The sequence below is a fragment of the Ictidomys tridecemlineatus genome, chromosome 8, assembly GCF_052094955.1.
Source record: "Ictidomys tridecemlineatus isolate mIctTri1 chromosome 8, mIctTri1.hap1, whole genome shotgun sequence".
Taxonomy (NCBI): domain Eukaryota; kingdom Metazoa; phylum Chordata; class Mammalia; order Rodentia; family Sciuridae; genus Ictidomys; species Ictidomys tridecemlineatus.
This window is the reverse complement of record NC_135484.1, coordinates 8556448-8570982: the sequence shown is the minus strand read 5'-3', so window position 1 is coordinate 8570982 and position 14535 is coordinate 8556448. Positions and strand designations below refer to the sequence as shown.

Sequence of the window (14535 nt, the reverse complement as noted above, 5' to 3'; positions counted from 1 at the left end):
GGTAAGGAGGGGGTCTTCTTTGCTCTTGGCTGTGCCCCTAAAGGAGAACATGGTAGAGAAATGGGTGCATTGAACTGAATACCTGTGTCACGGGTCAGGTAAGGTCCAGTTAGGAGAGAGGAAACCACGTGGTTGTTGGAACAATGGGGGTGCAATTCAGGCTGGTTAAATAGCTGTTATTGGAGGATGGATACAGCAAAGGGGTCAGTGCAGGGACACAGAAGGACCACCCTTCCCTGCTGTCTGTGCTGACCAGACAACAGGTGCACAGGGAGCAGCAGACAACCCCCCCTGGTGTCTGGGATCCTCAGTGGTCCCCATTGCACCCCAATAGGGAGCCAGCTGCACCCCAGCTCTCTGATGTGTTTTCGTGATTTCTGTTGTGTGTGTGTGTGTGTGTGTGTGTGTGTTGTGATGGTGCAAAGGAGGCTTTTTCCAGCCCTCTATATCCTATCCCATAAAACTAGATCATGGCCTATACCACGAGAGGCATGAGATCATCCCTTTCTGTGCATTGGTCACCTGTTGCTGCGTAACAAGTCACTCCAAACTCAGTAGCTTAGAACAATGAGCATTCTTGTTTTTGTCTCCAGCTGAAGGCTTTTCTGGGGCTGGAGGCTCAGCCTTTCCCTGGCTCCATTTCTCTCTCTCTCCTCTGTCTCCTTTGTCTCTTTTCTTGAGTGGAACCCAAGGCCTTGAGCGTGATGGGCAAGAGCTCTACACGCTGAGCTGCATCCCCAGCCCAGAGGCAGTTTCTTAAGTCAAGCCAATGTGTTTATGTCATCTGGCTCAAATTGATTATAGTTTTATCCTGATGTTTATGTAATAATTTATAAAGGCTCTTTTCCATGTCTGTCACCGTCATCGTGTGATTTCTGCCCACCGCATCTCATCCAGCCTCAGAGGGTGTCGGCATTGATTCAATCAACTACGATTGCTGGATAGCCAGGGAACTTTCAGTTTTCTATCATGTCTGGGATGTTTGTAATATTAAAATCACATTTTACGGTGCAGTGAACAGCCTTGTAGACAAATCTCTGAATATTTCTACAAGGATAAGGTTAGGAACTTGGTTTCCAGAGTGGATGTGCCTGAAACAAACAAACAAACAAAGTAAAAAACAACTCCGTCAATTTGGTAAAGCCACATTGGTAGTGCACGTGGTTTTCTTATATTTTAATTGCACTCATCTAATTACTAATGAGATTGAATATTTTCACTTTTTTTTTATTGAACCCAGGGTCATTTATTCAATGAGCTATATCCCCAGTCTTTTTTTTTTTTTTTTTTTTTTTTTTTTAAAGACAGGATCTCGCCAATTGCCTGGACTGGCCTTGAACTTAAGACCTTCCTGCCCCAGCCTCCCAAATCACTGGGATTACAGATGTGAGCCACCATGCCTGGCTTTCTATCTTTTTGACCTTCCATAGATGTTCTTTTTTTTTTTTTAAATGATCTTTATTTTTTAAAATATCTTTTTAATTATAGATGGATAAAATATCTTTATTCATTCATTTATTTTTTTTTATGAGTTGCTAAGGATCGAACCCAGTGCCTCACATGTGTGAGGCAAGTGCTGTACTACTAAGCTACAGCCCAGCCCCATAGATGTTCTTCTTATGTTAAAATTATTAACCCTTCTCAGTCATATTACTTGCACATGTGTCTTCCAGTTTGTGGTTTTTGACGTATATCATTTTTTTGTGAGTTTGTAATCAAATCCACTTTTTCTTATATAACTTTTTTCTTTGCTTTAATGCTTAGAGACTTCCTTATCCTACGATTCAGTTAAATACTCACACTTACTTTCTTCTTTTATTTAGCTCTTCACAGTCCACCAAAAAGCCTGATCTAATCTTTTCCCTGGTGTTCAATGCTCCAGAACTATTTGTTACATTATCAGTGCCCTTCACATGGGTTCATAATCCAGGGCCGTTGGTTTGTGCAGCTCCAAGGTGCATCAATCCTGTGCTTCAGGGCTGTCCCCAGAGGCCAAGATGCTGCCTCAAAGGTCAAGAACTGTTTCAGTCAGCTTTTTGGCTGCTGTGTTGTGTCCAAAAGACCCGATGAGAACAACATAGAGGGGGAAACGACATATTTGGGTCTCACGGTTTCAGAGGTTTCAGTCCATAGATAGCCAGGAAGCTCTCCGCACCATTCTGGCATTGTCATTGTCACCTCTAGCCACTCTGTCCACAGGTACTTGGCTGGCATTCTGTGCAGGAACTTTAAGCGTGGCTTCTGGGGCCTGCCCCAGGGTCAGCTGCAAGCTGTGTCAAATCAAAGCTCCTGGCCTCACACACAGAGGTGTGACTCAGTGGGACTCGGGGTTCAAGAGGGTATTCCCCTTGGAATCTTTTTTATGTGTTCTGTTTGAGAGTCATTGGTAAAGTAGCCAAGTTAATGAACCTTTATGATGGAAGTTGTCTCGGTTACAGATAACTAGAAAAATGAACCTGGAGATCATCTTCAGGTTTCAGGCATCTGCTCAGCATGGAAAAATGGCACCCTCTTGTGGCTCCTTGCCATAGATGCACTTTTTTCTTTTTCTCAGCCTGAAGGTTTTTGTTTTTGTTTTTGGTAGTTGTAAGTGGACAGAATGCCTTTGTTTATTTTTATGTGGTGCTGAGGATCAAACCCAGTGCCTTGCACCTGCTAGGCAAGTGTTCTGCCATTGAGTTATAGCCCCAACCCCAGCCTGAAAGTTTTATTGCTTGATTATTCAAGCTTAAAAGCAGAAATATTTTAATACTATTATTTTTAATACTAACACTTTTTTGAAGCTTAAAGGAGGATAAATGTAATATATAAATGATTTACTAAGAATTTCATTCTATTAATAATTTGGGAAATAGGATAGTTTAGGAAGGCTGAATATTTTTTTATTTTTAGTTAAATTTGTTATGCATGACAGCAGAGTGCATAACAATTCATATTACACATATAGAGCACGATTTTTCGTATCTCTTGTTGTACACAAAGTAGATCCACACCACTCGTGTCTTCATACATGTACTTAGGTAGTGATGTCCATCTTCAAAGGCTGTTTTGTCTGATAATTATCAGAAACAACTTCTACCCTCCTCTTCTGGTAGCAAATGTGGCTTAGTCCTTGAGGTAGCTGTTCAGAGTTTTTTTTTCCTACGTGGGCAGCCCGGGTATGGTCCATTTGGCTACAGGGTTATGGGAACAGCATCAGGCTGGAGGTGTAGGCTTGAGGCACTCGACTTGTAGATGAAAAAAATCAGGTTCCAGTCAATATTTAGAGATGGCTCCATTCCAATGTCCTGCTTGTTCTTCAGTAAAGACCCCCACCCCACAATTGAGCAGGTGGATTCAGGTCTGCAGAGCTCTCTGTAAGTGACAAGGAGACCCCCTAGTTGATGTGTTTACTCTCCTAAGAGGCTGTCTTTAATGAAGCCATCTTTGTTTTCAAGACATAAAACTTTCTGTATATATTGAGGATTGAACCTAGGGGCACGCAACCGCTGAGCCACATCCCCAGCCCTTTTATTTTTAATTTTGAGACAGGGTTGCTTTGTATATGCTTTTGTCTTTAAGAAAATGTGGCATCCTGCTTTTGAATATTTTCCTTTTACTCCCCTCCTTGAGAGAAAAGACAAAAGAATGGCAGCATCACAAAAGGTGTGCTCTGGAAGTGATTTTCCCAAGGGATTGGACTGCCTGTCATGTCTCTGAAAAAAATTTTAGACTGGTCCATTCAAACTGGGTAGAGCTGAGATGGTCGTATCAGATTAAGACCTTGATCTTCAAACTTTTTGCTTTCACCCAGTGTTTCTAGGTAATAATCTTCCCAAGGCAGGTTCTTGACCTTATTCAGTCATGTTGTTTTAAAGATCTACTTTATTGATCATAATAATTGTGGGTTTTCATGGAGTATGTGTGACATTTCAGTGCAAGCATACAATATACCATGACAGATCAGGATAATGGATGGACACCTCCTTAAACAGTTATTGTTTCTTTGTCTTAGGAGCATTCAAAATCTTCTCTACTAATTATTTTGAAACATACAATTAATTGTTGTCGACAGTAGTTATCCAATTAGAAGTTGTTTTCCTATCCAGCTGCACCCTTGTGCCTGTTAACCATCCCCTCTCATCCTTCCCTCCCACCCGCTTCCCAGGGTCTTAACCACTATTCTATTCTCTTCTTCAGTAATATCAGCTTTTAAACCTTCTGTATATGTGTGAGAACTTGCAGGATTTCTTCTGGTATCTGGTTACTTCTCTTAACATAACATCCTCCAAGTCCACCAAGTTGCCACAATGACAGTATTTCCTTCTTAAGTGGCTGAATAATATTCTGTTGTGTATATTTTCTCTTCATTTATCCATCAGTGCACATCTGGGTTGGTTTTGTACCTGGGCTATTGGGAATAGTGCTGCAACAGAGCGTATAGGCATCTCTTTGATATACCTGCTTCCTTTCCTTTGGATCTATACCTGGGGTGGGATTGCTGGATCATATGTTAGTTCTAGTTCTAGAGTTTTGAGGAGCTTCTGCGCTGTTTTCCATTGGCTGTACCAATTTACATTCCCACCTACAGCATTTGGGAGTTTTTCTTCATGTTCCCACTAGCATGTTATTTTTTTTAAAATCTTTTTGATAATAGCCATGCTAATGAAGATGAGATGATATTGTGATTTGTATTTCCTTAATGATTAGTGCTACCAAGCATATTTGCATGTTTTTAACCAATTGTATATATTTTTAAGAAATATATATTCAGATAATTTGCTCATATTTTAATCAGATTTTTTTTGCAATTGACTTGAGCTTCTTATATATTTTGGGTATTAACCTCTTGTTGGACGAACAGTTTTACAGATATTTTCTCTTATTTTGCAGATGTCACTTAACTCTGTTGACTATTTCCTTTGCTGTACAGAAGCTTTTTAAGTAGATGTGATATTATTCATAAATTTTTGCTTCTGTTGCCTGTTTTGGGGATCATGTCCACAAAAAAAAAATTTGCCCAAATCAATATCCTGATGTGTTTCCCCCTTGTTTCTTTTAGTGGTTTCCTAGTTTTAGGTCTTACGTTTAAGTCTTTGAGTTGATTTTTTTTTTTCCTATACTGGGAATGGAACCAAGAGCTTTGCACATTTAGACAAATGCTCCACCACAGAGCTCCACCCCAGCCTGATTATTTTACTTAGTGAGAGAAGGGGTCAAGTTCCATTCTTCTGTAAGTGGGTATCCAGGTTTCCCAGCACCATTTATTGAGGAGAGTCTTTTTTTCTCCAATCTATAACCTTGATGCTTGGCATTGAAATTTAGTTAGCAGGCACATAGGTCAGTTTGCAAAACCAACATTTGGGCTTCTGGGGCAAACCTGCTTGCGATGTTCTCATCAGTCCTGGTTCTTGATTCCCATGACTGTGCTAACGGAAAATAGGGAGAAATCGTATCGGAAGTACAACTGAACAGTGCATCAGGGACATGGCTGGAGTTACCTACAGGGAGAACCCAAGGACCCGTAGGCACGGAAGGATCTTAGTTTGGCACAACAGGTCCAACACTCTGTCGAGTTAGCTGAAGAAGCTGTTGGTTCTGAAATTCTAATTACAGCATCATCCTATCAAGTGAAAGAGGTAGGCATAAGTAGAAAAAAAAATGAAGAGAGGTAAGAGTTTCATGATGGTAGAGAAGTCACTCTGTGACCCCAGGAAGCTATGTCTAAGATGATGTCAGCTTCACCCAGGAGCCTGGAATTGTGAGAGGTGGACCTGTTAAAAATTTTCTACCTTTCTGGAATCTGTTCTGTGACTGTTTTTTTTTTTTTTTTTTTGTTAATTGACCTACTCTTTTTATCAGCATCTGTAAGACCTGGGGAGTAGGGGGAGAGAAGGGGGTGTTAAGGGAGCAGATTTGATAGGAACTCTTTTTCACTGCAGTCAACTTTATGGCAGGGAGATTACATTGACCGTGACCTGGTTAATAGGCCTACTCAGTGGGTGAAAGTCCCTGTGGTCATAAAGCCAGTCCCACACGCTGGGCACGAAGCATGTCATCTGCTCACCCGGGGTGCTCCACAGTGACTTTTTCCAGTGTCTAGATCAGGTATAGCCATTTGGGACTGATCCGTGGAGAGCACTGACTCGCACACACTCTTCCACTCTGCATTCAGCACCAAGAAGCTGCCCTGCTCCCGCTCCCCTGGGAACCCATCCTAGGAGAGACTCCTCAAGAAGATTCTGCCACGGCAGAGGGTTCACGCAGGTCTCTCCAGAGGCTGGGACCCCTGCTCACATCTTCCAGGCTCTTGACACATTGCAGAAAAGAATTTAAGGATGAATTGGGTTTTAGCAAAAAGTAAGATCTTTATCAGAAAATGAAAGATGAACTGGGCACAGTGTCTGGCACACACCAGTCATCCCAGCGACTCAGGTGACTGAAGCAGGAGGATCACAAATTTGAAGCCAATTGATTTAGCAAGACCCTATCTCAAACCAAAAAAATAAAAAATAATAAAGGGCTGGGGATGTGGCTCAGTGGTAAAGCACCCCTGGGTTCAATCCCCAGTATCAAAAAAAGAAAGACAACATTCCTAAAGCAGAATGCCAGCTATCCTGGGAGTGAGAAGCATGTTTGGGGCCTTGGGCTCTTCTTTTGAGGGAAGCTTTGTGAAGACAGTGTGGGAAGGTATCGGCTTGGTGCGTAGGGTTCTTTGATCATGCGTCACAAGATGTTTCTGACGGTCTGCTCTCCTTCTGAGACCTTCAGTTTGACAGTGTCTGTTCTATGTAGGTAATGTTTGGAATGTACCCATATTATTATGAGGTTTCTGAAAAGACTTCTCCCTTTGCTTGATCTAACCTAGAAATGCATCATGTAGGTTAACAGTGCACTTAAGCTTTAATCAAAGCTAGGCAATTTTCATTGATAGCGAATAAGGTTTTTATAAACCTTAGTAACTCTAAGGTTTATAAACTTCTCAGAAATTTGGGAGTGATGGGACAGGAAGGGGGAAAAGGTCTAGGGATCAATCTGATCACAGAGCTTTTAGACTTACAGCCACAGTTTCATTTTCCTCCCCCTCCCTCCTTTCTACCTATCTTTATCCCTTCTACCTCAATACCCATTTCCAGGGTGAACAGTTCCTTCACACCTGAGCCAGGTTTCAAGTTTCTTGGTTTTGCACCTCCTTTGGTAGCCACACCAGTTTGGACTGACCAGAATCTGAGCTTAGTCTAGCTTCCGGCTCTGACCCAGCATTCCTTCTAATTTCACTGAGCCATTACAGGTACAAGAGCCAAGGATTCTGACCTTTGCTTTCTCCCTATTCACTTGCATTTCCTGATGAATCCAGGGAATAGCCCACCAGGAATCGCAGGCACCTCCAAAGCCCCTTGGTAATTTTTACCTTTGAAACCGGGTGTAGTGCAACTCTGGCTACGTGCCATGGGTGACCACCCTGCCACCCAGGAATCTGAAGTTCCTCCTCCCCCATCCGTTTTTCCTTTTTCTTCCCAAACCACATAATTGTATCTCATTGCTCTTATGGGATTTATGACCCTTCCCTTCCCCACCAGTAAATAATTTTTTCCCCTTCCCCACAGGTAAATAATAATTAAAACTCCCCAACTGCAGCCAAAGTAACTCTAAGTTCCCTGTGGTCCAGCAAACCTTACCTGGCTACTGAAAATCTTCACGTCTGTCTGACCCAGACTGAGGCCTCCCTACAGACCCAGCCCTCTTTGTTATGACTTCCGAAGGTCACATACTCTCTCACAATACAAACTAAGCCTAAATCTAAAGCCTAATAATGATCAAGGCTCAGTACAAAAAGAGCAGAGACCCTCAGAGAGGAGCTTATAACCCCCAGCTCCCAAGAAAGACAGGGGACCTCCAGGGGTCAAGGATGCTTCGTTCCTGTGTTCCTCAGGGATCTCAGTAGTGCTGGCACTTACCTAGGGTCTTGTTGCTGTTGCCCAAACTGTTAATAGAGAAAATTACAACCAATCTAGTTCTGCAGGTCTTAATTTGCTTTATTTGTGATTCTAGAGTTGAGCAGCCGTCTGGACCAAAAGTGTTACAGAATGCTCTGCTCTACCACATGGGCGGGTCACTTTCATAACCAGAGAAAGGGAAACAGGCGCCGAGCCAGACCCGTTGGTTACAGCTCCTCTGACTTATTTGGATGAGGTTCGAACAGTTGTCCGCTTGGGATGGGCTGAGACTTGACTACTTGCTACAAGAATAGGTTACAGTCTGCTTATACACCAAGTTAGGTTTACAATTTACCAAGTATGGAGAATTGTTGAAGCCAGACTTAATTTAACAGATTGATATTCAGAATATAGAGAGAACTCCTGAAACTCACATTCACTTTGTAGAAAAAATCTAAAGGATGCTGAAAAGGAGTTCAGACCCTGTTGACCCAGATACTCAGCAGACCCAGGTCAGTTACCACCAACCATAAGCCGATCTTAGTGGAAGAGTTGCTGTCTGGCCCTCCATTACCGTTATCACCTTGGAAGCCAGCCAGAATCTCTGCTTGATGAATGGGGGTAGTTTCATCAAAGGGAAAGAGTATTTTTCTCTCCTGCAGCTAAGCACAAGAGTAATGTCTGGTGGCAAAAGGACACTGGGTGAGAAATGTTTGGTGCCCACAGGGCTGTAAATCTACCGTTATTAATTCTGCTCCCTGGAAGGCATCCGTTGCTGACTCGAGGCAGTGTTCTTTGTCTCCTTTCACCCTGGGACTAGCCTGGCCCCAGGGCTATTTATCTTAGCTCTAAACATCTCTAAAAACTAAAATATACTTTAAAATGTCTCTGGACTCCAGCTCAAACCTATTTTTTTAAACGTTTGATTTTTATTTTTAAAAAATTCAATTATTCCCATTGGAAGCATCTAGCATGATGTTATGGGGTACGCACAGATAGTAAAAAGGTTGCTATGGAGAAGCCGTTTCACACACCATCATCCTGCCTGGCTAATTGTGTGTGTGTGTGTGTGTGTGTGTGTGTGTGTGTGTGTGTGTAGAATGAAAACCACTTGTGACAGAGTACACAATTCTGTGAAGAAATCTTGAAATGTTCTGGGAGAGATTCCGTCTTGACAGTGGTTTAAAGCTTTGTTGTTCTGGGGCCTTTTCTTCCCTGTAAAGGAAAGACCCGAACACAGCAGAGTGTTATTCTCATAAAATCCTTATATTATGAGCAGCTTCCCAGGATGGACCTAAAGGTCTTAAGGAGAGGGCACATCTGCTCAGCTCCCATGGAGGCTCCGTACAGGTAGCCTGTCCTGTGTTTTCTTTAGGTCTCCCTGGGAACTGCAAGGTACTGTTTCCTAGAGGGCCGCGGTTCTGATCCACAGGCGCCAGCAGAGAGGTGGACACAGGGCAGGCTGCTCTTCCACCTGACTGCCCTGTAGCTCTGCAGCCAGACCACATGAGGCTGAAGAGCTGGTACAGGGTCCGGCTGCCTCGGAGGGAAGGCTAAAGGGCAAATCTTGCGAGAGAGTGGCTGCACGGGTGGGTGGTGCACTCAGATGGGAAAGCCTACGTCACTCAGGGAATCGAGTTCCACTGGGGCATTCCAGGGAGACTGTTCCTGGCTCTCTTCCCCTGTGAGCCAAGTCATCCCAGAGAGAGACCTTGGGAGGACGGGTCCTGGCATCTTTTGCTGGCGCCGCAGTCCAGGGTGCTGGTGTGGTCAGGAGCCAGTGTGGCTGGCCAGCATCGCAGCAGAGCCCTGCCTGTGGTGGGCAGCCACGTCTATGAGTTTCTGTGAGCATCTGAAACAAGTTTCTTTCTTCCTTAATTCAAATGGAGAAATGGACACAGAGATGCATAGTGATTTGTCTTGGACACACTAGCTGAGGGTCAGAGCAGTTTCTGACCATAAGCCACAGGTTGACTCCTGGCTCCTCTGGAATCTCTGTGAATCCTCACCCCACCATCCTCCAGCACTGCTGAGCTCTGAGCGGGGACTGTGTCTGCCTTCCTCTCGTGGCGGGCAAGCCGCCTGCGCATATTGCAGTCAGTTCATGTGAGTGAATGAAACGGCAGGAAAGTCATGGAAAACGGGACTGTGACTTACTTTAATATGTATCTGATCATGTGGCTTAAATGAGGCTATGCTTCTTGTTAGAATAGTATTGTTGCTATCAATGTCATTCTTACAGCCACCACCTCCCACGTGGCAAGCCCTCTTCTGGGTACTGGGGACACCAAGTTGCATAAGACAAGATCCTTGTTCGCAGAGACTTCTGTCTTGGTGGGGGGACAGATGTGTGCATCTGTTTACAGTGGGGTCAGAAGACTTCTGAGTGTGCACAATGTCACCATAAGGCCTGCCTGGTGAGCACAGTCACCAGATCTCTCTAACAAAACCCTCGGGAGGAGTGTGGGCAGGGACAAGTGAGGTACAGCCCAGGTGGAGAGCAGGCGTGGGTAGGCCTGGGCGTCTGGGAAATTCGGCTTGGCCAGGATTGAGTGGGGACACTGGAGAGGAAGGTAGGGACTCAGTGGCAGAGGCCTGTGGACTAGCTTCCTAGCACTGCTGTCACAAAGAGTACAACCTTTGGTACTTTGGTTGCTTCAAACAACAGAGATTTTGGGTCTTCCCTGTTCTGGAGACGGGAAGCCTGTGGTGGAGGTGTGGGTGCCCCCTGCATCCTCCGGCCTCTTCTGACCACAGGAGGCTCCCAGCCATCCTGGGCACTGCTGTAGCTTATAGAAGTGTCCTCCAGGCTGCCCATGTCACTTGGCTACCCTCACAGCGTCTGTGCACTGACGCTGTGTCCAGTCTTTTCCTTTTTGTGAGGACATAGTCATACTAGCTTAGGACTTAAGACATGCTCTAACGACCCCATCTTTGTTTTTATCTGGCCCCAGGAGACCTGGTGCTCAGTTTCCCCGTCCCTAACTCAGAGTGCCTGGGAAGCTGGGTGTCTGCTTCTCTTTGCCCGGGAGGGAGCTGTGGGCCCTGGGCTCTCCTGTCGGGGATGGTGCGCCCCTCAGGAAGCGGAGAGTGATGTGGTCAAGGAAGCCCTTTCTGTTAGCCTTTCCAGGGCTTGTCCCTCTCGAGGAACACACAGGAGCTCACCTTACTCTGAGGTTTGGGGTTTTCCACGAGGCAGTGTCTGTGGATCTGCTAGTGGGTCCTTCTGGGCAGGGAACAGAGACTCAGCCACATGGGTGGCGTCCTTCTCTAGTGGCCCATCTTGACCTCATCTGCAAAGGCTCTGTCTCCACCTAAAGTCCAGTTCACAGGTAGCAGGGGTGAGGACTTCAACCTGTCTTTCCAGGGGACAGATCAGCCCCTACCAGCCTCCTGTGCTGGGCAAGGAAGTTGCCTTTGGACCCACAGAGGCAGGTGCCTAGTGAAGAAGGGGCAGGATCTCGGTGTGCCCTGGAGGGTGTGGTGGACATGGGAAGTGAAGGGGGGCTGTAGGTGAGGAGGGACACGGCTGGGCTGGGAGAAGTCTGCCTCCCACTTTGGGGCCCTCTCCCACCCAGCCACTGCCCTATGTACACCCTTTCCACCCTGCCCTCTCTCCCTCAGGAGTCTGATGCCCAAGGTGAGGGATGCCTCAAACACAAGAGCATGGGCCTTGCTTCCGGAAGGTTCCAGCAAGGGAAGATATAATGACAAATGTGAACGCATTGATAAAGTTGGGAAGTGGTACAGTTCTCAGGGACTTGGCCTATGTGTGATTGTTCTCCATTTAATTTTTTTATTATGAAAAAATATGAACCCAAGTAAAGTGGTAACTCCCAAGAACATACCAGATAGCCCCAGTCATCCAAGCTGTGTTCAGTTCCGTGTCTCCCCACCTTACTTTGCTTCCCACCCAAGTAGCCACCGTAAGCAAGTGCTGTGCATCCACAAGGTCAGCTGCACATTCCTGAGCAGCCCTGGCAGCCTGGGTCTGGCCCTGCCCTTGGCAAAGTCTGTGTTCCCTCAAAGGCCACTTGACCAGCCAAGTGGCTGGGAAGGATAGCAGGGACCCTTGATCCCAACACCTTGCCTCCCCAGAGAGCTGCCCTGTGAGTTTCCTCACAGTGGCTGCATGAATTTAAAGTAGGTTAATAAGCAACAAAAAAAGATTTGGTGCTTTTGAAGGAAGCCTCTGACTAGAAGCTATGGCAAAGGGCGACAGAAGAAGAGCAAGGGAAATAACCCAAACCCAGAAGCCGGACAAAAGCCACTGGGGGGCATTTCTGTCATCAGTGAGGCCTGCAGACACTGGGGCTCTCATGCCCATTAGGTTTGGATCTGCACAGGAGAGGCTGGATCTGGGGCTTCGGGTGGCCTCCTGGCTGCCCTGGATCCATGCCGTGTCAGGTGGCAAGGGCCTGGGCAAACCAGAACCTATGGACCAGCTGGTCCTCCTGCCTATTTTCACGTCTCAGGAGGTAAGCACATTTTTGTTTGTTTTAACATCTTAAATAGTTAACAAAGACTAATATTTGTGACATATAAAAATAATGTTAAATTGAAATTTCAGTGTCTGCAAAGTTTGATCAGCACATAGATGTGCCCACGGCTGCTTTCACAGAGTTGAGGAGCAGTGACAGAGATGCTGTGGCCATTCCCACGGCCATTTGGGAGGCCAAGGAAGGAAGATTGCAAGTTCAAGGCCAACCTAGGCAACTTAGTGGGACCCTGTATCAAAATAAAAGGGGCTGGGGCTGGGGTTATGGCTCAGTGGTAGAGTGCTTGCCTAGCATGTGTGAGGCACAGAGTTCAATCCTCAGCACCACATAACAATGAATAAATAAAATAAAAATATTGTGTCCATCTACAAGTAAAAAGAAGCATTAAAAAATAAATAAGTAAAAGGGGCGGGGGTATAGCTCAGTGGCAGAGGGCTTGTCTAGAATGCGTGAGGCCCTGGATTCAGTCAGTCCTTAGTACTGAAAGGAATTAAGAGCAAGTTTGTTCCCAGGCTGCTACAGCCAGCAGGGGGCAGCAGAGGGCCATGTGCTGGCCATGCTGGGGCAAGGCCACCTGCAGGGATCCCAGGAGAGAACCCAAGGAATGTGACATGGGACACAAAGCTGGGCTTTCCTTGTGGAGGGCTTGAGATGGGGCCTGAGGAGAAGGATGGGGTGTCAGCAATCGTGGAGCCAGAGGGAGGCAACGCCCAGGTGAGTGGGGCGATAAGAAGCAATTTCTAATTGCAAGGCCTCAGGCAGGGCGCAGTGTGGGGCCTGAACCTTAGTCTAAGGCAATAGGGTGCCCCTGAAGGGCTTTGGGTTACAGAGAGAGAACCTGAGGCTTGTGGACAGGGACTGCTTTTTGGGGCTGGGCCTCAGGGGATGTTGGGGAAACAACCCCAGGAAGAGACCCGAGGTGCTGGGTAGGCTCTGGAGAGCAGCCCACCCGGGTGCTAGGATTCTGCTTGGCATTTCTTGTCTGTTAGTTGGGGTAACATAAGTGCACTACGGCGGACGCATCATGCCATACGATCAATCTGGGTCCCAGCACCTGTTTGCCCCAGGACTGCAGGATGAGCAGCCTTGCTCCTCTGTCTTCCCCTTCCGTTCTCTGCTTTCATGCTCCCTGTGCTGTGTGCAAGTCTGCGTGCTCTTTGCTTCTCGCCCAGACGGTTTCTTCCAGGGGCTCTTGTCCATGCTGGATTCCACCTGTTGGGAGCCGGTTCCACTCACCCCTCTCAGTCTCGGGGCAGGGCTCTTTTGCCTGAGAGAAGTGTTTCCTAATGGGGTGTGGGGACAGCCCTTGGACTCCTTTTAGAATCCAGTGAACACCTTTATGAAGCCCTGGAAACACACACAGGTAGGTAGACTGGAAAAATGAGATGCCTTCAAGGGTTCCCGCTCCCCGAGGCCAGCCCAGCTAAGGACTGACCTGGGGCGGGTTCCTGCTTGAAGGTTTGGGGCTTCTTCAAGGACTTAACACCAGCTGTTGTCCACCCCTCCAGAGGCTCCCCTGCCCATTCTGATTTTCTTACTAAACACATCTGTCGGTATATCCTCTCGAAGTGATACTAATACCTAAATGTTTCTTCCGAATTAAAACTTTCCAAACAGATGAAGCAGGAGCTGGATTGACCTCCCAGGGTGCAGCCTGGCGGGTTGGGCTGTGTGAGGGGCAGAGTGGAGGCCTTTGGCCCTTCCACCCTGGGCAGACTCTTCCTGTGTGGTGGCCAACAACCTGTGGTCACAGAAATACAGACATGCGGAGTTTCATTTTGGGGTCTTAAAACATCATGGAAACCTCTCTCCTTGAAACAAAAAGGGTAATATATCAGATACAATACAATTTAGGAAATTATTAAGCACTCTAATCAGAAATAAGTAGATTACATTTTTAAAGAGATTAATTTAATCTCCATCACAAGGAACATTTAAAGGAATGTATCCATTCAATTAAGACATGTTTTTAAAGGAAAAATGGAAGGTTTGGAAGCTTGAATTGTTTTTTAAGTTATCCAGATTTAGAAAATCTCATTCAAAATCAACTTTTCATAAAAACAGTCATTCCCAGACATTATGGCCTCTTACTGGGTCAACAGCTTTAGTAAGAGAGAATT

General features: G+C 45.9%; 1 protein-coding gene across 16 annotated transcripts in view; it reads left to right on the top strand.

The window, feature by feature from the left end:
• Sytl3 (synaptotagmin like 3) overlaps positions 1–14535 on the top strand; it is a 60302-nt gene that overhangs the window by 18369 nt on the left and 27398 nt on the right. For 5 of the 16 annotated variants that reach the window (XM_078018807.1, XM_078018805.1, XM_078018806.1 and 2 more), the window contains exon 1: positions 12933–13129. The exons of 6 other annotated variants lie outside the window; for them this stretch is intronic. In XM_078018807.1, coding sequence (XP_077874933.1) covers positions 13086–13129 — 44 coding nt within the window. In that variant the 5' untranslated portion in view covers positions 12933–13085. Of the gene's footprint in view, positions 1–12370; positions 12395–12932; positions 13130–14535 lie in introns of those variants that run through there. 5 more of the 16 variants (XM_078018810.1, XM_078018808.1, XM_021723941.3 and 2 more) reach the window with 3 other exon arrangements.